The sequence below is a fragment of the Cardiocondyla obscurior genome, linkage group LG16, assembly GCF_019399895.1.
Source record: "Cardiocondyla obscurior isolate alpha-2009 linkage group LG16, Cobs3.1, whole genome shotgun sequence".
In the NCBI taxonomy this organism is placed as follows: domain Eukaryota; kingdom Metazoa; phylum Arthropoda; class Insecta; order Hymenoptera; family Formicidae; genus Cardiocondyla; species Cardiocondyla obscurior.
Genome location: NC_091879.1, coordinates 4,526,892 through 4,540,335, shown reverse-complemented (window position 1 = coordinate 4,540,335; position 13,444 = coordinate 4,526,892). Strand labels below are relative to the sequence as shown.

The 13,444-nt window shown below is 36.4% G+C and overlaps 3 protein-coding genes across 8 annotated transcripts; all 3 read left to right on the top strand.

The window, feature by feature from the left end:
* Positions 1 to 615: 615 nt before the first annotated feature.
* LOC139109047 (15-hydroxyprostaglandin dehydrogenase [NAD(+)]-like) lies at positions 616 to 3,150 on the top strand. 2 transcript variants are annotated; one of them, XM_070667848.1, is made up of 7 exons: positions 616 to 915; positions 1,343 to 1,564; positions 1,638 to 1,764; positions 1,918 to 2,024; positions 2,144 to 2,317; positions 2,484 to 2,623; positions 2,690 to 3,150. In XM_070667848.1, the coding sequence occupies exons 2-7, from the start codon at positions 1,469 to 1,471 to the stop codon at positions 2,814 to 2,816; spliced, it is 771 nt and encodes a 256-aa protein (XP_070523949.1). In that variant the 5' UTR covers positions 616 to 915; positions 1,343 to 1,468; the 3' UTR covers positions 2,817 to 3,150. The 2 variants fall into 2 exon arrangements, with proteins under 2 accessions (XP_070523949.1, XP_070523948.1); XM_070667847.1 differs by having other exon boundaries at positions 616 to 919.
* A 307-nt stretch (positions 3,151 to 3,457) lies between these two features.
* Positions 3,458 to 11,050, top strand: Stau (double-stranded RNA-binding protein Staufen). 5 transcript variants are annotated; one of them, XM_070667827.1, is made up of 8 exons: positions 3,458 to 3,635; positions 4,449 to 4,526; positions 4,651 to 4,859; positions 4,942 to 5,541; positions 5,676 to 6,223; positions 6,315 to 6,840; positions 6,902 to 7,110; positions 7,201 to 11,050. In XM_070667827.1, the coding sequence occupies exons 2-8, from the start codon at positions 4,474 to 4,476 to the stop codon at positions 7,459 to 7,461; spliced, it is 2,406 nt and encodes an 801-aa protein (XP_070523928.1). In that variant the 5' UTR covers positions 3,458 to 3,635; positions 4,449 to 4,473; the 3' UTR covers positions 7,462 to 11,050. The 5 variants fall into 5 exon arrangements, with proteins under 5 accessions (XP_070523928.1, XP_070523925.1, XP_070523929.1 ...); XM_070667824.1 differs by having other exon boundaries at positions 4,927 to 5,541; XM_070667828.1 differs by lacking the exon at positions 3,458 to 3,635 and adding an exon at positions 3,882 to 4,140 and having other exon boundaries at positions 4,927 to 5,541.
* Positions 11,051 to 11,262: 212 nt separating this feature from the next.
* Positions 11,263 to 12,925, top strand: Bug22 (cilia- and flagella-associated protein 20). Its single transcript, XM_070667850.1, has 3 exons — positions 11,263 to 11,771; positions 11,847 to 12,193; positions 12,300 to 12,925. Exons 2-3 carry the CDS (start codon positions 11,918 to 11,920, stop codon positions 12,603 to 12,605), a joined length of 582 nt encoding a protein of 193 aa, XP_070523951.1. The 5' UTR covers positions 11,263 to 11,771; positions 11,847 to 11,917; the 3' UTR covers positions 12,606 to 12,925.
* Positions 12,926 to 13,444: the final 519 nt, after the last annotated feature.

Genomic DNA, 13,444 nt, shown 5'->3' with positions numbered 1-13,444 from the left:
CACAGCATTAATTTAATAATATAACATAGCTGTGTATTAAAATAAAAATGAAATTATAGCCAACATTTGACTAATAAATTTAGCTTTGTAATAAATATATCTCTAGAAACACTTGTAAATGTATCCTTCATTATATTTTATTGTCCATTATATTATAGAATAATAAAATGTCTGATTTAGCATCGGTTTACTTCCACCAATATTAGATTGTTCGATTTGTCATCGGCGATAGTGCCGCTTACGTAATGGACTTTCTCGAAATTAAAATAATTATTTGATTTTACACTGAAAAGCAGATATGGCATGGCATTTGCTGAGGCGACGGCAGCTAGCAGAACGCGACTTTAGCGTCGTGTGCGTCGAGTTACATATGTGCCGCATGTATTTTATACCGCGCCGGCCGGTTTGCCGAAGACTGATTTTTCCCCCCGTTCTCTCAACCCTTGCCTCTGCCGCTTAGAATTACGTACATACATACGTATATACCGCGCCGGCCGGTTTGCCGAAGACTGATTTTTCCCCGTTCTCTCCTCTCATCTCCTCTCATCTCTTGGCTCTGCCGCCTAGGATTACGTACGCTAGCCGCTGTCGTTGCAAAAAACGCTACGTCTGCTCTTCGGTGTATGGACTTAACATACGAAATGACGAATTTGTCGATCCCAAAGTTTTTCAGCGCGAAAGCTCGGCACCTCCGCCGTGCTACCAATTTACTCTTTCTAATCTTCTGATATTTCTCGAGCGTTTTCGAAGTCTCCGCGCCGAGAAACCTCGTTACTAACGAATTTATCATTTACTTAAAATTTCTCGACCATCTAAAATGTCTTTATTGTTTTTTCTAGGTTAGGTCGTTAAGTTAAAGTTAAAGGAAACTATTTTACGTTTAATAACTTTCGCCAAAAAACTTATACGAATGCAGTACGTACGTATATGAATCACATTTTTAATACTAAGATAAAATTAATAATACATGAAATAAATCGTGAATATAATTATATATTAGTATAGTGTATATATTAGCTTTAATCTCTTGGCGAAAATAATTTATTGCAATATACATATATACTAAAGAAATACAAATTTTAAATTACAATTGACATGCACAACTAACAGTTGTGATATATCTTAGCGCGATATACATTGCGATTACTAAAGATAACTTGTAAATTTTTTTTTTTTTTTTCTCTATTTCACGCTATTTGCATTCCAGCTGTTAAATTTTTTAACTAGAACACTCATTTAAATACAACTGATAATTATTATAAAAGTTTTAGCGATAAGTATGGAAATAGCTGATTTAAAAGTTAGATATGTTGTTTAACGTTCTTTATACAATTTATTTAAGCGCGAGTCTGATTGTTGTCATTCAAAAGCTGTATACGTACGTACATCCTCGAACTCTATTTCGTACACAAGGAATTTTGAAACTTGAGCTTTCTTACCACAATATCAATCGTTAACGTCAACGATAATGGACAACGTGAAGAATAAAACGGCAATCGTCACTGGCGGCGGATCTGGCATTGGCTACGCCATTACAGAAGATTTATTGCACAAAGGTGCAAAGGTATTTAACACTTGAAATTAAATTTGAGAAATCCAGAGAAATATTTTACATTTTTACTCTTTTGTGATTCTAGAAAGTTGCCATAATCGATTTGCCACTAGAGCGCTGTTACAACGCGACAGTAACTTTGCAAGAAAAATTTGGAAAAGACCGTGTCGTCTTCTTTCCAACAGATATAACAAACGCAGAAAGCTACAAAGGTAAATGCAGGATCTCTTAAATATTTTTAATTACAGAATTTATTACCAACGATTACGGCATTTATTCTATTTTACTCTAATGGGTACATTTTTATTAAATTAAAATATTTAATTGAAGTATTATATAATATAAGTCGTTGTTTTAATTATCAGAAACCTTTAAAGATATTGTTAATGTTTTTAATGGTCTTGATATACTTATTAATAACGCTGGAATATGTAAAGACAACAATCCTGAACAAACGTTTGCAATTAATGTCGTGAGTATTGAAACTTTGAACTTTCTTTTCTTTTCTCTTAATAAAATATAATTTTTTAATAAGGAAAAAAAAGAATATTTTTATAAATAAATTATTTTACAATCTTTTTATTTTTATAGGTAGCGCTAATTCGTGGTTCGATGCTTGGCTTAGATTACATGGGTAAACATAAAAATGGTAAAGGAGGTACCATAGTAAATATATCATCTTTGTCTGGTCTTGGACCTTTTTTTTTAATGCCGGTATACTGTTCTTCTAAACATGCTGTTATCGGATTTAGTTCTTGCCTTGAGGTAATAATTAAAAGTACTTAAGATCTGGTTAAACCAGCCCTGGTTCAAACAGTGAGATATATTCCAAGGAATCTTTTTTAAAGATGTTATTTTTTAGTATTTATATTATCTTTCTATACGTCAAAATCATTTACGATGAGGGTAAAATATTACGTCTTTTTTTCAGAAATTTTATGACAAAACCGGAGTTCGGATTCTAACAATGTGTCCTAGTTTCACAACAACGTTAATGACTTCTGTTGCTCAATTAAACGAATCTTTCGATATTCTTGACGAAAACTTGTTTAACAATTGGAATCATCAATCGTAAGTATACGTGACACGATAAGAATTTCTCGTACAAAAGTCTGTTCAATAATATATTTATTGCAGAGCCACACATGTGGGACAAGCCACGGTTACGGCGATTCAGAAAGGTGAAAATGGATCATATTGGATTGTTAAAAATAATGAGCCACCATCTCCGATCAAATTGGTGAAACATACAGAATGGCTATAAATTTAATCTTTTAAATATAAACTTTATTTAAACAAACGGATTTTTGTTGAAAGAAAAATCAAAATAATTAAAAGACTATATACAGTCAGATCATAAAAAAAAAAAAAAAAAAAAAAAAAATATATATATATATATATATATATATATAAAAGGTATTATAATTATAACGTACGTCTTAATAATTTGTTTGTAACGTGACTCGAAAATAAAACCTGCAGATTAAAAATGTAAATTGCAAAGATAATTTTAATTTAAAAGTTTGCATATATATACATACATACATGATTGTATTTCAAATAAACTGAGACAATTATTATTTCTCGCCGAGACCGTTTATATAATTTTTGTACCGCATTTAAATTGTATACGCTCTCATGAGTGTAAACGAGCGGATGCTGTTCTCTTTTAGTTTAAAGATTGAAAAACAAAATCTGAAAAATCACGAAGCACGTTGCGATATTTAATCGCTGATGTTCCTTATTCGTTTCGAGATAAGTTATCTTCGAAAAATGAAGGGGAAGAAAAAAACGAGACGAAGAGTAACGGTAAGATCTTAATTGTCGCGTTCGTCATTTCCCTCCCGCCGGAGCACGTCCACCGGGACGTGCGGGAGCGCGATGACGTCACCGTGCCGCCGCTAGCTCCACATCAAAATGGCCGCATTTTAGTCCACCGAGTACTTTTCTTTACTGTTTGCCAATAGCCGTGCTGAGGGCCTGGCGGTGTTGGTTTGCGTCTGAGCGGATCTGTTTCGCCGGAAATTTCCCCGTAGTGTGCGACGCGCCCAAAATTTCCGCGAAATAGAACGAACGTGACCGGGTAAGTGTCGGAGAAGTGAGAGCAAAAAGGGAGTGCGCGCCGCGCGCGCGGCGTGGCTCCGTTTGCACGTACAAGCCGCCCGCCGGACCAAGCCCATTCGGTCGGTGAGACGGCATTTTATTTATAGATATGGGACGAGGCATCGACGTCGCTCGCTCCTCCGCAAACCCCCGAAACACGCATCGCGCGTACGAAATTACGCGCGGCCGCGACGACGTGATCGCGTCCCGCGTAAATAAACCACCACCCGTTCTACCGGCTTGCTTTTCCCGCAAAAAGGTTATATCGTATTGTCCTGCTACCGTCGCGACCGACCGGATCGCGTTCACGCCCGCAGATTGCCATGCCCGCCCTCCTCGAAGCCTGCGTTTGTTTCCACGTGGAAAGAGGAACGGGTGGAGGGGAATACCTCGTGGACGCGCGACGTTACATTTTGGAGTAAATTGTGTTTCCCGGAGCCGTGTCTTTCTTTATTAACCGGCGAGGTCATCCAACGGCACGAGTGGTAGACTGGACCACTTATTTATTGATAATCGCCAAGTATTTTCTTTTTTTTTTTTTTCTTTTTTTTTATTACCTCTTCCTTTTCTGATTAGCTAAATTGGCAGGAAAGATTCGTAGTCTGCCGATCGCTAAGCTGCAGCTTATCGTGACGAGCGAGGGTAAAACAAATGTATTTTGTGCTCAAAATTGATGCCAAGATTTTTATCTTTTGAATAATTATACGTAAAACGAATGTAAAGATGATACGTAACTCAATCGTTTTGAATTAGTTAAAATGGGATTGAATGACTTTGTTCTTTCGTTTTGCAGGTTTGTCTGTGTAGATTTTCATAAGATGTTACGGCACCAACATCACGCAATGCAAAATCAACTTCGTGATCACAATAGGTTAATGTTCTAATCAATTCTTATTTTTGCATGTCTGTAAACTTGCGACAAGTTAATATAAATACAAGGCATTTGTCTAATGCAAAGACTGAATGCAATAAATAAAAAAAAAAAATGACTGCAGAATGGCAGGACCAATGCGGCCTATGCAGCAGGCTAACATGCCCCAGCTACATCAGCCTCAGCATTTGCTCCCGCATCGGAATCCACATCAACAAATACTGTCCATGCCCCCTCATCAACAGCATATCCATCACATGCAGCATCCTGGCCCACCGCATGGAAATCCAAGGCAACCGATGTTGATGGGTATGAATACGCACAATACAAGCAGTAAGTATCGATATATAATAAAAACTTTGATTTTTATTTTTGATTATCTATATGAAAATTGATGCAGAATATTTGTTTTTAGATACCATGGTTAGCGTTAGCATGAAGGACCAAGCAAATACAGTTTCTGTGACTCTTCAAAATGTACAACAGCCTCAGTATTCACATCAGCAGCAGCCTCAACAACAACCTAATAATCAGCAAAATCAGCCACCTCAACAACAGCCGACGCAACAAGTACAACAATCACAATCTCAGCAGCAGGCTCAACATGTGTCACAGCAATCAAATGTGGAGCAATCGAAAGTGTTATCGAACGATGCTAATGGAGAGTCAAGAGACGACAATGGATCTGGTCAGAATCATGCCAACGCAACTAATCCAGCTTTGGCAAACATGAAAGAAAAAACACCCATGTGCTTGTTAAATGAATTGGCGAGATTCAATAGGATTCAGCATCAATATAGACTGACCAACGAACAAGGACCAGCGCACAAAAAAAGATTTACAGTGACGTTAAAACTGGGAGAAGAAGAATATGTCGCCGAAGGTCCTAGTATAAAAAAGGCTCAGCATAGTGCAGCCACTGAAGCATTGACGAAAACTTGGTACCGTCAACCTCCACCTAAACCTACCAAGGCTATGAGAATCGGCCATCTGGGCAAATGTCCTACAGGTTCTGGTAATTTCGTAGGGTGAATTTTATATATAAAAAATAATGTATAGAAACCTTTAATTTTATTTTTTTTATCAGAATTTTTTTTTTTTTTTTATTTTTTTTAAGTATTCGTCTAAGCGTATTGTTTTTTGTTACAGGACATTTGCCACCCACTGTCGAATTGAACGCGTTAGCAATGAAACGAGGTGAACCAACTGTTTATACGTTCCGACAAGCTCCTCCAGCTGCGTTGCAACATCAATTTATGCCTCATGGATTTGGTAGTTTTCCACGAATGTATAATCCGCGACTAGCATACAATCGTGGAGTTCACGCGGACCTTCAAGGATTGTATCTCGTCACTTTGAAGGTTGGCGAACGTGAATTTACGGGTAGAGGTTTAACGGGTCAAGCAGCACGTCATGATGCAGCTAGCAGAGCCTTGGAACAATTACGTCAGTTGCCATTACCAGAAGAAATAGGAAATGTTAATAATGCCACCGAAAACGGCTCCCTGAGTGGCATTGATGATCCAAACGCGGAATTGAAAAGTCCTGTATCTCTTGTTCATGAGACCGCACTAAAACGTGGTTTGCCAGTCAGTTTTGAAGTCGTATCTGAAAGCGGTAAACCTCATATAAGAACTTTTATGACAAAATGTACTGTCGGCGAAAAGGTTACTGTAGGAGAAGGATCCTCGAAAAAAGTAATCTTATTTTAACATTTCTCTATGTAAAAAAGAAAGAGAGAAAAAAAAAAAAGCAATTGCTTACGTTTATATTGTTTATATTTTTTAGGTATCGAAGAAACGCGCCGCCGAGTTGATGTTGGACGAATTAAAGCGTCTTCCTCCATTACCGGCTACCATACAGAACCGATCAGTGCGAGTAAAACGTAAACCACCAGCAACAAAGAAGAAATCTCGTAATTTAATTAAAGTTTATCAGGAACCTCGTGCGGAAAATGAAGCTGCAGAGGAAGTTAACCCAGTTTCTCGACTAGTTCAGATTCAACAAGCAAAACGTGAGAGAGAACCAATTTACAATCTAATAGATGAGAAAGGCGCCCCAAGACGCAGAGAATTTGTTATGGAGGTAATCATGGGCCAACATTCCGCTCAAGGAATCGGACCTAACAAGAAATTGGCTAAAAGAGCAGCGGCTGAGGCTCTCTTGGCACAATTGGGATACAGTAAACCGTCACCGCAGCCTGCAAAACCGTCCATAAAGACGGGAGACAGCGATAATACAGAATCAAAGCCTAGAAAAGTTACATTTCTTGAGGATGAACAAATAAACGACACTCAGCCTCACTCGGTAGGAGGTAAGAAAAAAATATTGACGATAGCTAAGTTCGACAGATAAAAAATTTTGATCGTTCTTAGGTACCATAGGCCGCCAATTAGTACCTGGTCTTTTATTGGTGGACGGAGGTCAAGAATCTAAACTGGGGAATGGACCCAGCGTACAAATAGTCGCTGAAGAATTGCGCGAACAGCAGCAGCAGAATACAGCTGGGGTTTCACCCAAGGATCAATTGCATTATTTATCTCAATTATTTAATTTCAGCGTAGAATTTAGTGATTTCCCGAAGGTAATTTGCTTCATCTACAGTTATTAAAAGAATATTACAATAATTTTAATTATTTAAACTGGAATTAAACTATTATTCTTTATTGTTTAGGGAGTGTCTATAAATAAGGAATACTTGTCACTTGTGTCGTTAAGCACTGATCCACCGCAAGTTTGTCACGGGAATGGAGCGACAATAACCGCGAGTCGCAATCAAGCGGCTCTAAGGGCGCTTCGTACACTTAGTAAATTGGGACTTGATAATGCCTCGAATACAGGACAAGTGAAGAAGGATAAAAATGCATCTGGTGATGGAATACATATTAGCATTCAAGTTAAAAATAACATTATGGATGGAACTATCGATAAGTAACTGAATAACACTTAAGGCATATATAATATTGAGTTACATTTATTCTTAGAACACTGCAAAAGAAAGGTAAATTAATTTCATTGTCATAAAATTCTTTTCGAAATTGATATGGTTAGATAAGATTGTTTATTAATTGATAATTTTCATATTTTTGAGACGGTACATTATTTTTGATAAAATCTTATTTTTCCATCGTAAATCTGAATTTTTGAAAATCTGATTTCTTTATTCTCTTTACATGTATATATATATATATTTAGGTAAAAACTCTTGTATAATAATTTGAGATTACCTATGATTGTAAAAATATATTTGTCCATTACAAACGCGGTTACCAAGAATTTATGAAAGCGTTATGCATGCTCTAAATATTTTCATTTTGTATTTATTATTTATATTGCTAAACTGCTATTATAGTAATTACTAAGATGCATCAAAATCGATATTCTTCTACTTGAATAAATTTATATAAATTTAATTAAAAATAATTTTTTGCATACGTTAATATGACATCTTTGGATCTTTTGCAGTGTCCTAATTACATTGAAATAATAACGTTCAAGCATCAATAAGCGATATGCATTTAATAATTGTGTAAGAACTCTTTCGTTTAATGAACACGTCTGATTAGTCACAGTAAACAACGACACGTTTCTGTGACTATTGGAAATCTGTTGTTATGAATTGTAATAGGGTATCATTGAACGATTTGTGTATTATAGCAAAATTAATAGTGCTATAAAATTGCAAGGAACAATATTGGTGTTTGATCGTCATTGCGATCCTAGCAGTGACAGATATAACTGCTATATTTATTGCAACATTTTCATTGGCAGGATCACAATAGCAATATACGTATCTACAAATGATTCAAAACGGTCATTCTCCAGTTAGGATCAGTCTATAATATATAATGAACACTTGTAGGGAAACATTAAATAAAGTCACACCTGACCTGGAGATGAAATGCGACCATCTCTTAACTTTTCAATTAAATTTACATATTATCTTAAATAAAAACTTTTGTCTTGTTACGTAATATGTTAATAATCATAATATGGTTTTTTTTTTTTTCTTTTTGTTTTAAATCTTTGGCTGTTTGAAATTGATCACTTGATATTTTTTGTGTGTATAGTTTTCATTATCGTACATAGAAAAAAAAGAAAAAGAAGAAGCGAGTTAACTTTCTGTTATGAGTCGCATGTAAAAATTATACACAAAATCACGTATTTTTCCAGAGTAAGCTATGGCTGCGTGCGCTGGAGATATACATTGATTAAAACAATTGTGTGAGGAATTAAGTAGCTTTAAATTGATAAAACATAGATAATGCGAAATACACTGTCCGTATGCCCCAATTTGCTTTTCTACGGGGGCCAGAAGCAATCTGGGGTCACATATTCATGTATCGTAAAATATTAAGAAGTGATGATGGGAATAGAAATTTCCGTACATCTATCGTTCGAATGAAAAAGTAATGATACGTTGTATATAGGAAATTTCGATTAATATAAATCGCAACAAAAAGAGAATAGTAATTAAAAAAAAGAAGAAAAAAAAAAAAAATGTTTTTCGTTGCGTCAAGACCATTACAAAATTGTTGTAATCTCGATATATAGAAATATCATCACGAAATAAGCGAATTTTGTCTGGTTGAGAAGCGAAGGGAATAGAAATTTCCATACACCTATCATTCACGCGGATAGACAGTAATGATAAGTTGTCGGAAATTTTGATGAATAAAAAGGTAATGTACAAAATTTGTGCTGTTGCATCAAGACTATTATGAAATTGTTTAAATTTTGCTGGGAAATAATCGTGACGCAACGGTGAATTTTGTATTATTGCATTGAAAAAGAAAAATTAGAGCTCGGAAAAGGAACCGAATAGCAAAGTAAACGGATCCCCGTCCGCTCACTCGTTACCCACGATGTAATTATTATTATTACGTAATTCGAAGGTATCTGTATTACGATACGAGTATCCACGTACGGATATCGGAACATACAAGTATTCGCGAGACTGGTTTAGCCCCAGGTAACGGACGGGCGAGTGGGTATCCGGATACCCCGGATATTCCGAGCTCTAGTAGGAATACTAAAGTGGAGGAGATGTAATAATGAATGAAGATAAACATTGAGAAACGGTACAAACTTTGTTTGTACAAATATTCACGTAACTTTTACTTCTCGAACTTAAGTTCTATGTGCTTCGTGCAAACTATAACGAACGTTGCCTTTTATTGATACGGCGGTGTAACGACACAGAGCTTTGTACCGGCGTTCTCAACCAAGCGACTTGCTATCTTCTATTCATTGCTCTCGTATATTACATTGCGATTTTCTGAACAAGAAATTAAACAGTTTACATTAACTGCGACTGTATATAGCGGTTAATAAACTGTACTTGTTGATTAAAATCGTATGCAGTTTATTCATAATGCCCGATACTCGGTACATTGAAAAATTTGTAACAAATGTTCGCGGAGCTGGATCTGTCGGTTAAATCGAGATTTGTTTGAGATATTTGCTGGGGAAGAAAAATTATTTATTGAATCTTCGAGACTAGGTGGGTTTTGTTTTGCCTGATATCGATCGCTTATCATAAGTGGGCCTTTCTTGTTCGTGTGGCATTCAGTATTATGAGACACGGTAGTAGATTCCATTACATACATATAGTTTTTCAAGAGCCGAATAAGATGAAGATGCGACTTGAATCATTTACATCGTATTATACCCTGTAAGAGGAAGAGGAAAACAATTTCATGCTATGAACTGTAATATCGTATAATTAATATTAACGAATAGATAAGCGAATATAACGTATCAATTTACCGAGATACCGGAAACGAAGTCCTTGGACACTTTGAGGAGAGAAAAGCTAACGCATCGCGTTCTGCTTGATCTGTGCAAAGTGTCGAAGAAACCGGGAGGCTGATGCGTCGATATTGTCAGGAAGAAGAGATTGTGAAATAATTTAATGCGTAATCCACCATTCGTTTTAAATATCGTTTTATCGTACCGTTTTTTTAATCATACATTTATACAAACGCGCCACGTTTGCTTACTTTCGTTTAGTATTAGAACGACCGCTGCTGTTTCACTAAATTACGACGTTATTATTACGTAAAGCTTTTGTAAAATATACCAACTACTTGCAGTTTTTCAATTAGTTGACGGGACGAAAACGTCCCGGATGCGACACGTCGTAATATTATATTATATTATATTATATTATATTATACAATTATGTTAGAATTACGATTTTTAAGTGAAACAATGTCTTCGTACGTTATTTATAACGCATACGCTGTATGAAACAATCACGTAAATGCGAATCCTCGGCAACCTCCGTCGAGAGAATGATCGCCTGCCCCTCTCGAGCGCGAGTAGACGTGTCATTTGCCCTCGATGAAGCTCTAATTGCATTTTCGTAAGTGAATTGTACGACGTATAGGAATCTACTGCTTTCCTCTATCCGCATCAGTTTGTATTTGACGTTGATGAAGATCGTAGAAAGGTTTCACGTACATGTATATGGCCTTTTTACTGTGCGTTTCAAATATACGCATGACAAGGTGGCACACGAATACCCAAACCTCACCTCATTTTTACCTCGCCTCAAGACTTAAGTTTTCATTAAATGTATTTTAGTTTATTTGCCAAATTCCTGCGAGATGCGTCGACCCCACCTCGTGGCGACGAACTCGAGGAACTTCTCATTTTCCAAGTAGCAAAAGTGATGGTTCTTTTTTTCCGTGACAAAAATTCATTTACGGGTGTTGCCGTCAGGAAAGGGAAAACAGGGAGACGCGCGTAAATGAGAATCCTTAGAGAGTTGCAGTTCCTTGTTTCGCCGCGAGATGCTGCTCTCCGCCGTCCCTTCAGCTTCTCGCGACTCGATTTACGTTCGATGGTGATGTTTTTTTTTTTTATCATTGCAGCTTCGCACGTGGACCGGGAACTAAAGTCGAATGTGTCTTAAATTTAAGAACGACATTGGCAGCTGATTCTCGTTTGTAATCCCGTCGGACGTGCACTATTTGCAATTCTAAATTTTCCCAAGTGGTTACTCGATTGTGCCTGGCGCAAACCTTTATTCTACTTTTATCCAACTTTGGGGTAAATCACTTTAGCGCCTCCCACTTAGACTTTGATCTTGATTTCGTTAGTAAAACATTCACGTTTGAAGAGAATATGTAAGAACGTTTTACGTAAAACGTTAAAATTACACTTGACGCGCCCTGATGTTGCACCATGTTACATAGTTCTCCTAACTTCCAAATAGAAAGACCAAAAAGATGGAACAAGGTTAGATCCGTCGATTCCTCGGTGTTGCTCGTCGGCGTTAGGGACCAAATTTATCATTTAATTTGTGTGTTACAGGTTTGACGGAAAAATAAAAGTGACGGGGTCACATTTTCGAATATACAACCCAAAAAAATTAACGGCTAAAAATGTTCAAGAACACCTTCCAAAGTGGTTTCCTATCCATCTTGTACAGCATTGGCAGCAAACCATTACAAATCTGGGATAAGAAGGTAAGAAACGGACATATCAAGAGGATCACCGACAACGACATCCAGAGTCTCGTTTTGGAGATACTAGGCAGCAATGTTAGCACAACGTATATTACGTGTCCCGCTGACCCAAGAAAGACTTTGGGTATCAAGTTACCCTTTCTGGTAATGATTATCAAGAATTTGAAAAAGTACTTTACATTCGAGGTTCAGGTAAGAGTTTATTATTATTATTATCATTATTATTATTATGCTAATTTATTAAAGAAACATTTTTTTTGTCATCTTTAAAAAAAAAAAAAAATTTATATTATTGCAGATAATTGACGACAAAAATGTACGTCGTAGATTTCGCGCTAGCAATTATCAATCGACAACAAGAGTGAAACCGTTTATATGTACCATGCCAATGAGACTGGACGATGGGTGGAATCAGATACAATTCAACTTGGCAGACTTTACACGTCGTGCATATGGGACGAATTACGTGGAGACTCTCAGAGTCCAAATTCATGCTAATTGTAGGATACGACGAGTATATTTTTCAGATCGCTTGTATTCAGAGGACGAATTGCCGGCAGAATTTAAATTATTCTTGCCCATTCAAAATAAGGCAAAGTGTTGAGAGTTGGTTTAAAAAATACGCGATATAAAAGAAAACAAACGTTCGATACAACTTGACTTTCTTTTTAATTTGTTCGAGTTAAAAGAACAACATAATAAATATAACTTATTGACGTTTCTTTACCTCAACTTTATGTTGCTTAGAAATCACATTTAGTAATTAATGTAATTAGTTTTTTTTTTTTTTTTTTTTTCCGTGACTCGTCGGATGTCAAAACATAATCTTTAATTATTTCCTCTTGCGATAAAATAGAAAATAAGTTTAATTGTATTATTTTTATTCCGGAAGAAGATTATTAAAGGTTATGTTTCTCTTCGTTATTGGCATTTGCTTTTCTTGCGCGCTATTTATGCGAGACTGACGAAAACGGTGCGAGGGAACAAATATCGGAAATCTAAATTCTGCACAAAGATAATAATGTCCATTTTATAATAGTAACGCTAAATTGTTAAGATAATTAGCTTTAATAACAAAGTATATCTTTCAACGTTCACTCGAACGTTTATTTAATTTTTCATCAATTATTCTTGCAACCATATGCCGCGAGAGAAGCCAGCTAGAGGCAATTTTTTCCCTTTCGTACATCTTTATCGAAATGTTAATTATACGTTTACAATCATGGACGTAATATATTATTCGTTCCATTTGCTTTACCGACGTTAAATCAATGTATTAGGACACCCGTGCTAATTACGATTGTGTCGAAAATGTCGACGAGATAAGACGTCATCGCCGATCGGAGGCGTCATCGTCATCGTCATAGTCATTGTCAGTTACGCGTCGCGATAATTACGTTTCTCCTCCCGCCCCCTTCCCCGAATTCATTCCGAAATGTGCGA

What these genes read in the sequence shown, in the direction of transcription:
- LOC139109047 (XM_070667848.1), top strand. Translation starts at nt 1,469, where the DNA reads ATGGACAACGTGAAGAATAAAACGGCAATCGTCACTGGCGGCGGATCT. An exon ending in AAACGCAGAAAGCTACAAAG is followed by an intron (nt 1,765 to 1,917) that starts GTAAATGCAGGA and finishes TTTAATTATCAG; the next exon opens with AAACCTTTAAAGATATTGTT. An exon ending in GATTTAGTTCTTGCCTTGAG is followed by an intron (nt 2,318 to 2,483) that starts GTAATAATTAAA and finishes TCTTTTTTTCAG; the next exon opens with AAATTTTATGACAAAACCGG.
- Stau (XM_070667824.1), top strand. Translation starts at nt 4,474, where the DNA reads ATGTTACGGCACCAACATCACGCAATGCAAAATCAACTTCGTGATCAC. An exon ending in CAACTTCGTGATCACAATAG is followed by an intron (nt 4,527 to 4,650) that starts GTTAATGTTCTA and finishes AAATGACTGCAG; the next exon opens with AATGGCAGGACCAATGCGGC. An exon ending in CAAATGTCCTACAGGTTCTG is followed by an intron (nt 5,542 to 5,675) that starts GTAATTTCGTAG and finishes TTTTTGTTACAG; the next exon opens with GACATTTGCCACCCACTGTC.
- Bug22 (XM_070667850.1), top strand. Translation starts at nt 11,918, where the DNA reads ATGTTCAAGAACACCTTCCAAAGTGGTTTCCTATCCATCTTGTACAGC. An exon ending in ACTTTACATTCGAGGTTCAG is followed by an intron (nt 12,194 to 12,299) that starts GTAAGAGTTTAT and finishes ATATTATTGCAG; the next exon opens with ATAATTGACGACAAAAATGT.